The sequence below is a fragment of the Podarcis pityusensis genome (assembly GCF_964106645.2).
Source record: "Podarcis pityusensis genome assembly, chromosome: 8".
Taxonomy (NCBI): Eukaryota; Metazoa; Chordata; class Lepidosauria; order Squamata; family Lacertidae; genus Podarcis; species Podarcis pityusensis.
In genome coordinates this window covers 82,781,859-82,797,395 of record NC_138033.1, presented here as the reverse complement: position 1 = coordinate 82,797,395, position 15,537 = coordinate 82,781,859, and the positions used below count along the sequence as shown (strand labels likewise).

The window sequence follows — 15,537 nt, the reverse complement described above, 5'->3', positions numbered from 1 at the left end:
TTTGCTGACCCCCCTCATCCCCCCCCCCCCCGTTTCCAATATATGGATCTCCGTTTCATTTGGCTGCCTCGCTTGCAGTTTCTTTCTCCATCCCGCTATGGGGAGAAATTGGAGAGCCGGGGGGGGGGGCCGAGTCCAGCCGCAGCGAAGCCCCCCCAGAGGCGGCCGGGCACCCCCCGCCCCCGCCGGCCGGCCAGCCGGCTGCCTTCCCTCCCCCAAGATGGCCGCCGATGCGGGATCGATGGCTCGATATCGGGAGCCCGGGGCTCTCCTCCGGCGGCGGCGCCAGGTTGGTGTCCGGAGCGCGCGCGGCGGCGGCGCTGGGCGCGGGGCCTTTCGGGGCGCAGCGGGAGGAGGAGGCGGAGGAGGCGGAGGAGCGGGAGGGGGAGGACGGGGCGGTTGGCTGCCTCTGCCTCCCTCCCTCCCTCCCCTCCTCCCCTCCCCATCGATAGGTATTAGAAATTGATTCCCCGGCGCCGGCGCCGCTGCTCTTTGTTCGGTTCGCTCCTTGATCCCGCAGACGCAGCAGCGCCAGAGAGCGAGCCAGGCAGCCGACGCCGCTGCCCGTGCGCCCCGCAGCGCAGCCGGCTCGCCGGGCTGGATGGACGCGCCGCCGGAACCGGAGCGGACTCTCCCCGCCGCCGCTTCGTCCTCCTCCTCCTCCTCCTCCGCCCCTTGGTGCGCATCCTCCGCCTCTCCGGCCGCCTCCCCCGCCGCCGGCGCGCAACTTCTCCGGGCTGCAAAGGTGACGCGCGCGGACTTCTCTCGCCTCCTCCCCACCCCCTCCCGGTCCCCCGCTTCTTCCCGCGCCCCCCCAGCTCTATTTTTAGGTGGGGGGGGAAGGGGGTGGCTGGGTGTGTGTGCGCGCTTTGTGCTTTCCCTAACTAACGGCGCCTCTCGGGGCGTCCCGGGAGCTGGAGGGAGGGAGTGCCGGGGGGGGGGGGAACATGCGCCCCACAACCGGCTCCGCCTCCGGGCTCTCCTGCCTCTTTGCTCCCTGCCCCCCCCACCAGCGCTCTCCCTCACAACGATTCTCCCCCCACAAAACGGGCTCCCCCAAAGTGCCAAGTGAATGGCTGGAACTTTCGGAGCTGCGACTTAGAATGGTTTTTGTTGGGGTGGGGGGAGGTCAACTCATTGTATTATTAATAATAGTAATGGTTAATAGTTTTTCTAGAGGAGTTGTTTCATGTGGCTTGCAAAGTGGGGGGGAAGGACCTCATCCTGCTGTTCCAAGTCCTGGGCGACCTCTTCTTCCCCACCCCCCAGGGGCTGAATCTCCTGGCATGCCTTGGGGGGGGGGGTTGTAATATTTCAGGGATGGGGAGGGCGTGAGAAATAGAGAGGCGCTGCTCCGCCTGGGGATGGCCCCTGATGGCATCTTCGGCCCCAACATTGCCAAGCATTGGGATTGGTACCCGTTTCACATCTTCAAGTCGGCACGCCAGGCCTAGGCGCAGGTTTTGTGGTTTTTGAAAATAGGTGTTTTGCACGCCCCCTTGACCTCCTCCAGCCCTCCCTCACTCTCACCCCCCTCCCATTTCAGTGCAAATTTCGCTGTTTGTCTTTAGATGAGATGGTTTCAGGTTTATTTTTGAAAAACTGGACTCTAAATGTATTTCGGGAATGTCAGGTAGATCTGCTTGGATGTATCTCCCCCCCCCAAAAAAAAACCCCTAGCCATCCCGTTTGCATGTCCTCCTCTGCAAAATAAGGCGGAACTGCTTGGAGGTGTTCTCCCCTCTGCACACATCTGCCCCCCCCTGCATCCCACCTCTCCCCATCCCTCCTCCCCAAAAGCAGGTAAGAGAGTTGTTTAAAGGCTTGCTGGTTGTATTTACTGGACAGGAATGTACATCAGCGGCAGAGAAATTATGCTTGTTTTCTTTTCTCTCTCTTTTAAACTGCTGGGATATTAGGGAGACGGAGGGGAAGGCTGCAGTCCTTATATCAGTAGGGCTGACTTGAGAGTACAGCACACTATTGTCTCCTGCCCCCCCTCCCCCCCCCGCACCACAAATCTCCATGTTTTAAAAATTCTTGTGTTCCTTCGGAAGTGCCTTCCCTTCCCCAACAGCATTTTGCAAACCAGACCTCTGCGGCGCATGGAGGGCACTTGCTCTTTAGTTATGATTGATGCTCTGTAGCATGGAGAATGACAGGAGCATGGCAAAAGGAGAAGGTAGAAGTAAGGGGCGGAATTGGGTCTGTTCCTTGCTGTCCCTGGGCCCCTTCTGTGTGTGCGTGGGGTGGGAGGTGTTTGGAAACTTCAGCTGCAAAATTGAGCTGGGCAGGTCTTTCTTTGGGCATGGCAGACGTCCTCACTGCCCAAATCAGGGCAGCTCTGCATGTTATGGTTGCATAGGAATCACCGGTGTTTCCCGCAGGAATTGCACGCAGCACGGACTTAACGCATGAGGAGCTGGAGTGTAGGACACGTTTGTGCCTGGACTAGCAAAATCCACACCCGTGAGAGCCGTTTTTTATTGTGGGGCAAACGTCTGTATAACTATTGTGTCCCTTGCAACAATTATAACCTGGAGGAGCTTCCCTCCGTTGGCCAAGGGGCTATGCCATTGACAGAGTAATGGCATCTTTGCTTGCCATGCTTTCATTCGCAAAAAAGAAACCTGAAGTGCCCTTTGCTCAAATGCCTGGAAAAAGACTTCCTCCTCCTTAGATTCAGTAAGCAAAATCGTCTTTCTCTCAGAAGAACCAGCCTTCTTGTTTTTGCATGAGCTACTGTCCAAAGTGTGCCTGCAGAGCAGCGACTCGTGCAGGGGCACACAAGTCACGCTTCTCTGAGGGCAGGCAAACCTGTTGCATTAGGAATGATGGCAGCATCCTAGGCTTACCTACCCCCAGCAGAGGTGGATTGGAATGAGCTGGGGCCAGCGTCGCAGTGGATCATGCAGAGATGCAGCGGCCAACCTCCTCTGTGGGTGAAGACTTGAATGTTTGCTTTTAAAAACAACAACCCCAAGGTGTTGTAGCATGTTTGCATGCTCCAGACACACAGGTTGCTATTCAGTCTTGTCAAAAAGACCACAAAAGTTCCTACCGTGCACAATGTTTTGCTAGCCTGTTGGGAGCCGGCAGAGAAAGAAAGGAGGGTGCTTCTGCGCTGAAATCCTGTGACCACCAGGCAAGTCGTTAAATACAAGGCTGTGTTAAATCATGGCCTCAGAAGCTGCAGGTCCTGACTGGTTCGTGATGTGTAATTGTGGCACCACAAGATTAGATTGCTGGCTGCTTCGAAGGCTCTAGTCCTCTACTTAACCTCAGACTGCCATTCGTCTGAAACCTGCAGGTGGAAACAGATGCAACTTGTGCGATGATTGTGTGGGGTGGCTGGCTATCTTATGACTATATCCTACCTGGTTTCTTGGTACCTTGCCCCATTGCATTGGTGAGTTGGTAAATGGGATCCCACAAGCCATCCTGGAAAACATGTAGCCCTCAGGCTCTACTCATGTGGGCAGGAGGTGGTGGGTAGATCTGAGAGGGGAAGCCCTTCAAAATGTGGACCCCCACCCCACCCCGTTTGTTCTCGTTCAGGTTTGAATCACCAACAAAAGTTCTCGCTGTCTCTGTGCACAAACTGCGTAACTGGATCGAGGTGTCTAAGCTGAAATCCACCGCTTTGCCATGGCTACAAATGAGTACTTGATTTTTGGATGGGCATTAAAACGAGCTTTAAAACGCAGTATGCTCTACAGGGGCGGGGGAAGCAAATTTAGGTACACTTTCCCGATGCTTCAGTAACATATCGGCGGTTTGAGAATTTAATGCAGTTTAGCTTTTAAGGAGATTACGCGATGCAGCTGCAATTCCCAGGCCTAAATGGATCACAGGTGGTAGAATCTGTTGGATTTGGATGATGGTTCGTTGCTGGTCGATGAAAGGGGATTATACCCTTTTCTCTCTCAGGGTTTGTGATAACTATCTGGTGCATTTTGTGGGGGGGGGGCCCTGGTGCTACAGAGGCAGTTGTGTGTGTCTTTTGAGCTGGGGTTAGGGGTACTGCCAGCTGGTTGGGAGAACTGGCCAGAGGCTGGGTAGCTTTCTGGTGTTTGTGAAGGTTTGTGAAGTGGCGTTGCCGCTGCATTGGCAATGAAGATGCCAATCCTAAAGGGATATGTCAACTGGCTTTTGCCTTTTTCAAACACTCCTGTGTGCTTGGCTGAGTTGTAACTAAGAACGCCAGGAGAGCCCAGGAGCTGTCCAGAGGGGGAACACCTAGTCCAGTGTCCTTGTTTCCCACAGTGGCTGGACAGATCATTCTGGGAAGCCTGAAAGCAGGACCTGAACACAACTCTCCTCTGCCCAACCTGTATTTCCCAGCAACTGGTGTTCCAGGTGGAACAGCCATTGGTTAGGGTTGGTGGTCTTGCGGGAGCATCCCCTATCAATTAACTTCTTTTTCACTGGTCTGAATCTTCCATCATTCCGCTTCCTTGGATTTCCACGAGTTCTCACATAATGAGAGATGGAGACAAACTTCTCTGGTCATGTCTCTTCTTATTCACCTTTTCTCTAAGCGGGGGAAAAAACCCAATCCTTTCCTCGCAGGAGCGGCATTCGAAACTAACTGGGCGCCAGCCGCATTTCGTGACACGCAAGCGGCCTTTTGCGAGGAATTGGAGAAGTCTGGCCGCCAGGTTTGGTGACTAACATCTCCATCTGGCTGGCTGGCGCTGCTGCTGTGCCGTACCAGTCAGCTGGCTTGCGGGGCAGCAAGGCACCAGAAGAAACGCCTCTCTTGGTGCTGCGCTGCCCGGCAAATCAGCTGACCCCACGGATCACCTGGCTTGCATGGCACCAAAAGAGGCATGTCTCTTGGTGTCACACCGCGGTGCAAATCAGCGGATCTGTGGGGTGCCTAGGCATTCCGTTGTGGCGACTGAAGCCTGGGTTTAAGGTGCTGTTGTGCTTCTAGCTTTTATACCTCGTTTCTAACACTGCACAGGGCAGTTGCTCCATCCTCTTGATCCTCCTGCTTGCCCAACCTTCCCCCAGCAGGTGATGGTGTAGGGAATTAGCACCTGACACACAGCACCATTGCAATGTTGGGATACCTGCACGGGGTTGGACTAGCTGACCCTACAATTCTATGGTTCTATGCTTCCTAGTTGGAGCTGGGCAGCATTTGGGGCTGCCATACCTTTCCATTCCCCACATTTGTCTGGATTTGGGTCTGGATTTGGATATCTCCTGACCGGTGAGATATGCTGGTGAGATAGCCAAACCTCTGTTGTTACTACTTCATTCATCCTCCCAACTTCAACTCTAAAATAGGATCATCCATCCTTGTAGAAACTGGGGCAACTACAAAGTGGAGTGATGTAGGGGGGGGGGTGTTCTTTTTTGTAACCATGCTTGGCACAATGTATGAAAGAGAATTGCTGCTAGGCCCAGGAGATATGGGGTCATTCCCCTTTAAGAACACACCCCCAGCCTTGACATCATTGCTCATATTTGGCCAGAGAAGAACTGGGTGCCCTCCAGGTGTTCTGGAGTACATTTCCCATCAGCCCCTGCCCTGCCAGTGATTCCTTCCATCAGGCTCCATTACAGTCCCCCTTGGGCGTGCCAGTCCAGAGCTCAAGCGTGGATAGACTGACCAGTGGATTGGATGAGCTGCAATGGAGGGCACATTATGGCACCCTTCAAAGACCACTTGTGTGTGTTCCACACTGAAGAAAATAAAACTTGGACACCCCGCCCCGCCAGCAATCTGAATTCTGCCTATGGAGTATGTATCTTAAATTATGCTGCAATGTTTCCTACTTTGCATTATATATATATATATATATATATATATATATACACACACACACACGTGCGGGTGGTGGTGTGGGTTAAGCCACAGAGCCTAGGACTTGCCGATCAGAAGGTCAGCGGTTCAAATCCCCACGACAGGGTGAGCTCCCGTTGTTTGGTCCCTGCTCTTGCCAACCTAGCAGTTTGAAAGCACGTCCAAGTGCAAGTAGATAAATAGGAACCGCTCCAGCGGAAAGGTAAACGGCATTTCTGTGCGCTGCTCTGGTTCACCAGAAGCAGCTTAGTCATGCTGGCCACATGACCCGGAAGCTGTACACCGGCTCCCTTGGCCAGTAAAGCAAGATGAGCGCCACAACCCCAGAGTCGGCCACGACTGGACTTAACGGTCAGGGGTCCCTTTACCGTTACACACACACACACACACACACACACACACACACACACACATATATATAGAAAGAGAGAGACAGACAGACAGACAGACATGGGAGGGGCAGATGAGAGCTGTTTTCAAGGGTTTTGAGACCTCCATTTACTAGATAACTAATTCAGCCAAAGCAGTCCTCTGCATCCTTAGGTAAAGGGACCCCTGACCTAATTAGGTCCAGTCGTGGCCGACTCTGGGGTTGCGGTGCTCATCTCGCTTTATTGGCCGAGGGAGCCGGCGTACAGCTTCGAGGTCATGTGGCCAGCATGACAAAGCCGCTTCTGGCGAACCAGAGCAGCGCACGGAAATGCCGTTTACCTTCCCGCTGGAGCGGTACTTATTTATCTACTTGCACTTTGACGCGCTTTCGAACTGCTAGGTTGGCAGGAGCTGGGATTGAGCTATGGGAGCTCACCCCATCGCGGGGATTCGAACCGCCGACCTTCTGATCGTCGAGCCCTAGGCTCTGTGGTTTAACCCACAGCGCCACCCGCATACCTGGGAATAAATCCCATAGTAGCAAACCAAGTGGGCGAGATGGCAGGAAGAGTGATCACCGTATGCAACCCCAGACGCTGTTGCCCAGTGGGTGAGCCTTCCTTCTGTACAGGAAATGCTCAGGTGCGTGTTGTCAGCCGCTCAGATTCCTGCAGGCATTTGCCAGCGAAGTCAATAAGGACTAGATACTTGCTTGCCCCCACACCTCGTTCATTCCCCTTTGTTGTGGTCCTGCAGAATCGCAATGAAGACGCGGACCTGCTTGACCTTGTTTCCAGGGCAACCTGAACCAGAAGGCGCAGGTTACTGCCTAGAAAAGGCACTTTATTTGTAAACGGGATCCGGGGACAACGGTGTTTGGACAACATTGGGAAATGGGAGCTGTGTGTAATACATGCCGATAGCACGATAGCCCCCAAAACGCTTTGATCGTGGCGTTGGTCGTCGGTACAGCGAGAGCTCGCGGAAATGAGTACAGATAAATAATTCTCTCTGAGATGACACTGGGCATATTTCATTAGGCTCCGGAAATGGTCTTAATAGTGTAATATTCCTGATGTAGGGTTTCTTGCACTGTTCCCTAATAGGCACATAACCAGATTTATGCCTTTTGTAATTCCTCGTCTCTCTTCCCCCTCCTTGCTTCTTCTTGGGTGTACACTGTTTTATGATCTGCAGTGATAGTTCAGCAAGGTTTTATTGTTTTGTGTAGTTTATTCTGCTTTTGCTGATGGATTGAGGGTGGGTAAGGATAAGCGGGGTGGGTAAGGACGCAGGTGGCGCTGTGGGTTAAACCACAGGGCCTAGGAATTGCCGATCAGAAGGTTGGAGGTTCGAATCCCCGTGATGGGGTGAGCTCCCGTTGCTTGCTCCCTGCTCCTGCCAACCTAGCAGTTCGAAGGCACGTCAAAGTGCAAGTAGATAAATAGGTACTGCTCCAGCGGGAAGGTAAATAGCGTTTCCGTGCGCTGCTCTGGTTTGCCAGAAGTGGCTTAGTCATGCTGGCCACATGACCTGGAAGCTGTACGCCGGCTCCCTCGGCCAATGAAGCGAGACGAGCGCTGCAACCCCAGAGTCGGCCACGACTGGACCTAATGGTCAGGGGTCCCTTTACCTTTACCTTTAAGGATAAGCAGCGGTTTGCATTCTGGGGCAGGGTGGTATAGTGGTTAGCGCATCAGACTACTAGGACCTGGGAGATCAGGGTTCATATCCCCACTTGGCCGTGTAGCTCACTGGGTGTGACTTTGGGCCAGTCACTGCCTCTCTCAGCCTAACCTACCTCGCAGGATTGTTGTGGGATTGAAATAAGGATGGGGTTCGAAATTAGCAGGGCGCCAGGCGCATTTTGCACCTAAAAGATTAGCCATTTGCCAGCACCTCAAAAAGTCTGGGTGCTTTATTTTTGCGCCTGGCTGACACTCAAGGATTACTGAAATGTGTTTTGAAGCCTAAAAGTATATGTTAAGGACAGACGATACGTTAAGGAGTTTAACAATAAAACACAGAGTGTTTTGTAAGGTACCAATATTTTTATTGTAAACAGCAAGTTAGGTAAAGGTAAAGGGACCTATTTATCTACTTGCACTTTGACATGCTTTTGAACTGCTAGGTGGGCAGGAGCTGGGACTGAACAACAGGAGCCCGCCCCGTCGCAGGGATTCGAACCACCAACCTTCTGATCGGGAAGCCCTAGGCTCTGTGGTTTAGATCACAGTGCTAGCCGCGTCCCACGTATCTGGGGTATCTGGGGGTAAGGTAAAGGTAAAGGGACCCTTGACCATTAGGTCCAGTCGTGGCCGACTCTGGGGTTGCGGCGCTCATGTCGTTTTATTGGCCGAGGGAGCCAGCGTGCAGCTTCTGGGTCATGTGGCCAGCAGGACTAAGCCGCTTCTGGCGAACCAGAGCAGCGCACGGAAATGCCGTTTACCTTCCCACTGGAGCGGTACCTATTTATCTACTTGCACTTGACGTGCTTTCAAACTGCTAGGTTGGCAGGAGCAGGGACCGAGCAACGGGAGCTCACCCTGTCGCGGGGATTTGAACTGCCGACCTTCTGATCAGCAAGTCCTAGGCTCTGTGGTTTAACCCACAGCACCACCCGCGTCCCTAAACAGCAAGTTAAACATGCATTAACAATTTCTGCTAAAAATGTGATATTAACAATGTGTCACTTAGGTGAATTGCTTATTAGTTCATGCTTATCAAAATAATAAATAAAAAGTGTTGCCGCCCCCCCCCCCCATGGCAACTGGATATTCTGTTTTGGCGCCCATGACCCAGGTCCCAGAAGCCATTTGGCTCCCAACTCTTCTTTTTTAAAATATTTTTTATTGATTTCTCCATGTATACTTCTTCTAACAACGTATCTTTAACAATGTTTCATATTTCCACCCTCCTCCCCTGGACTTCCCTCATACTCCTGTTTTGCTTTATTTCCATATTGTTTTCCCAAAATTTCCCCAATACATATAGTCTTATTTTTTGTTGTATACAGTTGTGATTGTTTACTCAAACCCTGCCAATGAGTCCATTTCTTTATGTTGCCTCTTCGTATATGTTGTAAATGGTTCCCATTCTCTTTTAAAGTCTTTGTTGTCCTTTTCATGTAGTTTTTCTGTTAGTTTTGCCAGTTCTGCATACAGTGGTACCTCGGGTTACATACGCTTCAGGTTACATATGCTTCAGGTTACAGACTCTGCTAACCCAGAAATAGTACCTCGGGTTAAGAACTTTGCTTCAGGATGAGAACAGAAATCGTGCGGCGGCAGTGGGAGGCCCCATTAGCTAAAGTGGTGCTTCAGGTTAAGAACAGTTTCAGGTTAAGAACGGACCTCCGGAACGAATTAAGTTCTTAACCCGAGGTACCACTGTACAGTCGTCAAAACAGAATGCCTAATTGCCATTTGGGGGCCAGACGACTCAAAAGTCATGTTTTCCAGTACAACCTTTTGGTTCCTGAAATTCAGTCTGATTGTGCAGATTAAATATAACAGATAGAATTCTACAGGATGGATTGCTTGTGTGTGAAAACAGTCCAGACCTGAGGATCCCCAGACAGGCCCCTCAGTCCTGGCACTGGACATCTTCACATGGTCGCAAGTGGCCGATAGTCAGGTGCAAAACGGGCCTGGCTCCTGGGGAATTTCGAATCCTGGTAAAGAGGGATGGATTGTTCACTACTGGGACTTCTGTCTCACCCCGAGGCCCGCCTAGTTCCGTCCACCCAGCCAGATGTTTCTGGGAAGCCCCCAAACTGGTTATGTAGGCAAGAAGCCAATGGGCAGAGATTGTGCGAGCTGTGGACCAGCAACACATGGAGGGTGACATATTGCCTGCCCCTGCTCTAGAGCAGGGATCAGCAACCTTTTTCAGCCGTGGGCCGGTCTACCGTCCCTCAGACCATGTGGTGGGCCTGACTATATTTTGAAAAAAATAATGAATGGATTTCTATGCCCCACAAATAACCCAGAGATTCATTTTAAAGAAAAAGACACATTCTACTCATGTAAAAACACGCTGATTCCGGGACCATCTGTGGGCCGGATTGAGAAGGCGATTGGGCCGCATCTGGCCCACGGGCCTTAGGTTGCCTACCCCTGGTCTAGAGGTCTAGTGCATGGGCAGGCAAACTAAGGCCCGGGGCCCAGATCTGGCCCAATTGCCTTCTAAATCTGGCCCACAGACAGTCCGGGAATCAGCGTGTTTTTACATGAGTAGAATGTGTCCTTTTTATTTAAAATGCACCTCTGGGTTATTTGTGGGGCATAGGAATTCGTTCATTATTTTTTTCAAAATATAGTCTGGGCCACCATATGGTCTGAGGGACAGTGGACTGGACCCCTGCTGAAAAAGTTTGCTGACCTCTGGTCTAGTGCCTCTCTCTGTACAGAGGGTCTATTTTACCGTACTTCAAGTCATGTGCATCTCTGTCTCCCTTGCCCATTTTGGGAGGGGTGTGAGTGTGTGTGTGTGTGTGTGTGTGTGTTTGTCAAACGTTGAAGGGCTTGGCTGTGTTTTTTCCTCTGTGTCTTGGAGGAGTCTGGAAGCGCCTGACGGAATGTTTTCATTGTTTGGAATCTTAGACCTTGAAAAAGTGGGATGTTGATTAAAACATTATCTCTGCGTGATATACCAGAGTGCATAAATTTTACATACATATCAGCTAGTTGAGACATCCATTAAATGGCGTGACAGCTCGACTTATCTAAACGTGCTATCATTTAACAATGTGTCAAAATTCTTTATCCTAGATGACAGTGGTAAATAAGCTATCGCTTCCATTAACTTTGGGAAAGTTGGGGGGTTTGTCCTTAAAATGGGAAACGAGAGAGATAGAGAGAGAGCGCAACCTTTGCCAGCCTGGTGCCCTCCAGATGTTTGGGACTACAATTCCCATCAGCTCCAGCCAGGGCTGATGGGAACTGTAGTCTACAACTCCTGGAAAGCGCTAGGTTGGGAAGGTTGAGATAGAAGAGTCACAGTCAGAAGGACTGGTTGGGTCCCCTTTTTCAGGAGTGAAACTCCTGGAGGCTTTGTGGAATAAGCTTCCCACAGACTTTCATCTGGTACCATCTTGGTGGTCTTTTTGGTACCAGGTAGAAACCTTTTTCTTGCCGATCGGAAGGTCGGCAGTTCGAATCCCCACGACGGGGTGAGCTCCCGTTGCTCGGTCCCAGCTCCTGCCCACCTAGCAGTTTGAAAGCACGTCAAAGTGCAAGTAGATAAATAGGTACCACTCCGGTGGGAAGGTAAACAGTGTTTCCGTGCGCTGCTCTGGTTCGCCAGAAGCGACTTAGTCATGCTGGCCACATGACCCAGAAGCTGTACGCCGGCTCCCTCGGCTGATAAAGCGAGATGAGCGCCACAACCCCAGAGTCGGCCACGACTGGACCTAATGGTCAGGGGTCCCCTTTACTTTACCTAGAAACCTTTTGATTCGCTCACGCCTTTTAAATGACTTACATTCTATAGCCTGAACCTCTCTGTTTTAAACTGGGCTTCTAATTCTTTCCATTTAATGAATTTGTTACAGTTTATATTGTATTACCATTTTTCTTGTTTTGGGAGCCTCCTGGAGAACTCTTGTTACAGAGCAATATAAATGTGGAAAATAAATGTAGACCTTGCAGCAAATGTGCTTATTTGAACCCAGATTTCTGAATCCATGTCCCAAATTCTAATCTGTTACATCATGCTGGATCTCTTTTGAGTGTCCCCCTGTCTTCCAGCAGAGTTGGTTTATGCAGAGTAGGGGTGGGGAATAGTTGACCCTCCAGATGTTGCTGTACTCTTAACTCCCATCAGCCCAATAGATGATGGGAGTTGGAGTCCAGGAACATCTGGAGGAAGGCGGGTTCCCTGCCCTGGGTGCAGAATGGCAGGGGGGTTCTGCTCTACCACCGTAATTTGACCAAGGGTTAGTGGCTGGGCTGGCTTCCTATCTCTCTTTCGCTGTTGGGAAAGAAATTGGGACAGTGAAGGTTTCACCCAATTCCACCTCCCCCTTTATTTCTCCTGTTTCCTGTGGTTTGCATAATTGAGACTCCACCAGATCAGATCCCTGCAGAAGACTACGAGGGTTTCCTCCCCCAATTTTATCTTTAGTACAGGCTGTTCTTACTTTAGAAACGGATGACCCCAATTGCAGCCCAAAGAGGGACTTCTTTCCTAATTAATAAGCCCATTAATTAATTGTGTGCACACCACAGCCCATTAAGAGATGGGGGCTGGCTGGCCTGGAGATGGAGGTTAGTGGATTATTTCTGCAGCCCAGCAGACAAAACGGGGGTGCAGCCATGGAGGGGTGTACACAGGAAGCTGCTTGAGGTTGAGTCAGATGGCTGGACCCCCTAGAGTTGTCTAGGCTGATGCACGAGAACTCTCCCAAGTCTCATCTAGAGGGTCTTTCCAATCTCCTGTTACCTGAGTTGCTGGCAACTGAGCCTGGGACCCCCTGTGTTCAGAGCCTGTGCCTTGCCACTGAGCTGTGTGGTCCTGCGTCATAAACCTCACTGCCACAGTTTCATAGAGGTGTTAGAATTCCTGCTCCATGATTGCAGTCATGGGATTGTTGTCTATCACATGATGGTGTATGTTTTCATTCCACAGAGTGGGAAGTGACAGAGACAGGATGTTTGTGTTACTGTGTTCCATGAAGTGGGACTATTGTCCTTTGTTCTTTTTCTCTTTGCTGTCTGACGCTAGAGAGAGAGGGAGCCATGTTGCAGTGCTCCGTGTGTGTTTATATGTAAATAAAGTAGATTAGCCAAAATGCTGAGTTGCTGAGGTCTGCGAAGACTCTGCGGATCCCTAAGTGTGCCGGTGTCTGTTGGCATCGGTTGCTGTGATGTTCAGGCAGAATAAAGCTTTTGAAGCTCCTGAACAAACGACCAGGAGGGAGAGAACATGCCAGTCGGGCATGTGTCTCTGCCAGGGTCCTACTCAAGTGTAGGACGAGCTCCTGACAAGAGGATTCAGCTTTTAATTCCGCTCCCCATTAGCCACAATGGCTATGCTGTGCAGGGAATGCTTCTGAATACCAGGTGCTGGAAGCTGCAGAAGGAGTTAAAGGTAAAGGGACCCCTGACCATTAGGTCCAGTTGTGGCCGACTCTGGGGTTGTGGTGCTCATCTCGCTTTACCGGCCGAGGGAGCCGGCGTACAGCTTCTGGGTCATGTGGCCAGCATGACTAAGCCGCTTCTGGCGAACCAGAGCAGTGCACGGAAACGCTATTTACCTTCCTGATGGAGTGGTACCTATTTATCTACTTGCACTTTGACGTGCTTTCGAACTACTAGGTTGGCAGGAGCAGGGACCGAGCAACGGGAGCTCATCCCATCGCAGGGATTGGAACCGCCGACCTTCTGATGAGCAAGTCCTAGGCTCTGTGGTTTAACCCACAGCGCCACCCGCGTCCCAAGGAGGGAAAGCTGCTAAATTTGCTCAGGTCCTACATTTGTGTGGCCACTGTGATGCTGGCCTTGATGGGCTACTGACTTGTTCCAGCAGGCTCTTCTTAATGACCAATGGGAATTGGAGTTCAGAGATACCTGGGCTGGAGAAGGGAGGTCTTGACGCGGACCTTCGACTGCCTGATCCAAATGAGGCAGCTCTTCTGCTGCTATCTGGAGAGGACAGATGCAGGAGAATTCGTCCGATGATGCATCAGAGCAGGGGGCGAGGGAGTCACTCTGGGGAAAGCGGAGCATTTTCTTCACTGCTCGTCGGAGGCTGTCTTAACGTGAGGCTGCCGTTCCTTCGGATCCTGGGCCCTGGAGTTGGGCCCAAAGTTCCAAAAATGGCAAATGACATTCACGGTCAAAGACGAGATCTAAGATGGCAAGCAGAGAAACAGAGAGGAAGTGCTTAGGCAGTGTCCTCACACCCGGGACGGATGGCTCAGACTGACAGGCAAGCTCAGGAGACAGTGTTTTATAGGGCCTAGCGCACAGTGCTTGGTCCTTGAGAACCAGCTCAATTTGTAAGGGGTAAGGGACGTGGGTGGCGCTGTGGGTTAAACCACAGAGCCTAGGACTTGCCGATCAGAAGGTCGGCGGTTCGAATCCCCGCGACGGGGTGAGCTCCCTGCTCTTGCCAACTTAGCAGTTCGAAAGCACGTCAAAGTGCAAGTAGATAAACAGGTAACGCTCCAGCGGGAAGGTAAACGGTGTTTCCGTGTGCTGCTCTGGTTCGCCAGAAGCGGCTCAGTCATGCTGGCCACATGACCCGGAAGCTGTACGCCGGCTCCCTCGGCCAATAAAGCAAGATGAGCTCCGCAACCCCAGAGTCGGCCACGACTGGACCTAATGGTCAGGGGTCCAGCCCAACTGCTGGATGCCTGGGTTCAAAATCTCACCGTGGCACCTTACGGAAGAAAAGTGAAGTAGCCCCAACCCCTGTACCATAAAGGGGAGCAGGTTGAGAGTTGGACAGGTCTGCACCACAGGTACACAGTCCGCTAACTCTCTTTTTCCTGCCTGGTCACCTGGAGAGAGTTTCTCCTCGCCAAAGGCAACCAGTTCAAGGGCTGTTTGTTTGGAAGTGAATCCTAAGTCATTCAAGCAGCTCCGAAACCCGGTCTTGAAAATCTGAGTTTGACTGAGGAAAAGTAGGAACATAAGGTGTTAAAATAAATTTTGAATCTTGCTGTGTGAAGCTTGGGGGTGGCGGGGTGGCGCTGAATTGCTTTGGCAAAGAGTTGGCCAAATGGTGAGGGCCAGCTGGAGGCCCCTTATGAGAGGCATATGCTCAACCAAGGAACCTTATCCTAGCGCCTGCACCTCATTCACTGTTCTTCCCCATATGCTTGGTAAATGAGCTGGGTGGCCCCTTAGTCCTTCCTTCTTCCTCCTCTTAGCCACAGAGGCTTAAAAAAATAAATGCAGGTATTATCCAGGCATTCTCAGATCCCTGAGCTAATTCTGTTTTCCCCTGCCGAGCATAAAGCTTTTTGATCGTCAGCTTGCAAATTGTGATTTTATTATTATTATTGCTATTTTAAAAAGGTTTAAATTCCTTGCTTTTTTTAGCATAAGATCCTTAGTTGTTTAAGGGAAACATGTTTCCATGTTCACTGCGCTGCGCATGGGTTTCAGGGACCTGTGGGGTGTTGCAAGTAAGAATTTCAGTATGAGCATGAGGAAGTCTGGCTTTAAGGACGACAGGGATGTTCTTTTTTTATACATGTAATGAAAATGCATACTGCTTTTTTTTAAGGCTTGATAGAAAGGCATGCTCAGTTTAAGCAATATAATTGCAGAATATAAAAACCTTACAGTATGATAAAAGGGAAAAAGGAACGTATATTATGTAAGATAGCAATGCGC

At 51.0% G+C, this 15,537-nt stretch overlaps 1 protein-coding gene across 1 annotated transcript in view; it reads left to right on the top strand.

The window, feature by feature from the left end:
* Positions 1 to 463: 463 nt before the first annotated feature.
* The window catches only part of CUX2 (cut like homeobox 2), a 256,982-nt gene continuing 241,908 nt past the window's right edge, over positions 464 to 15,537 (top strand). Inside the window, exon 1 of the mRNA XM_081017283.1 lies at positions 464 to 745. Within this exon, the coding sequence (XP_080873409.1) occupies positions 602 to 745 (144 nt within the window). The 5' untranslated portion in view covers positions 464 to 601. The remainder of the gene's footprint in view (positions 746 to 15,537) is intronic.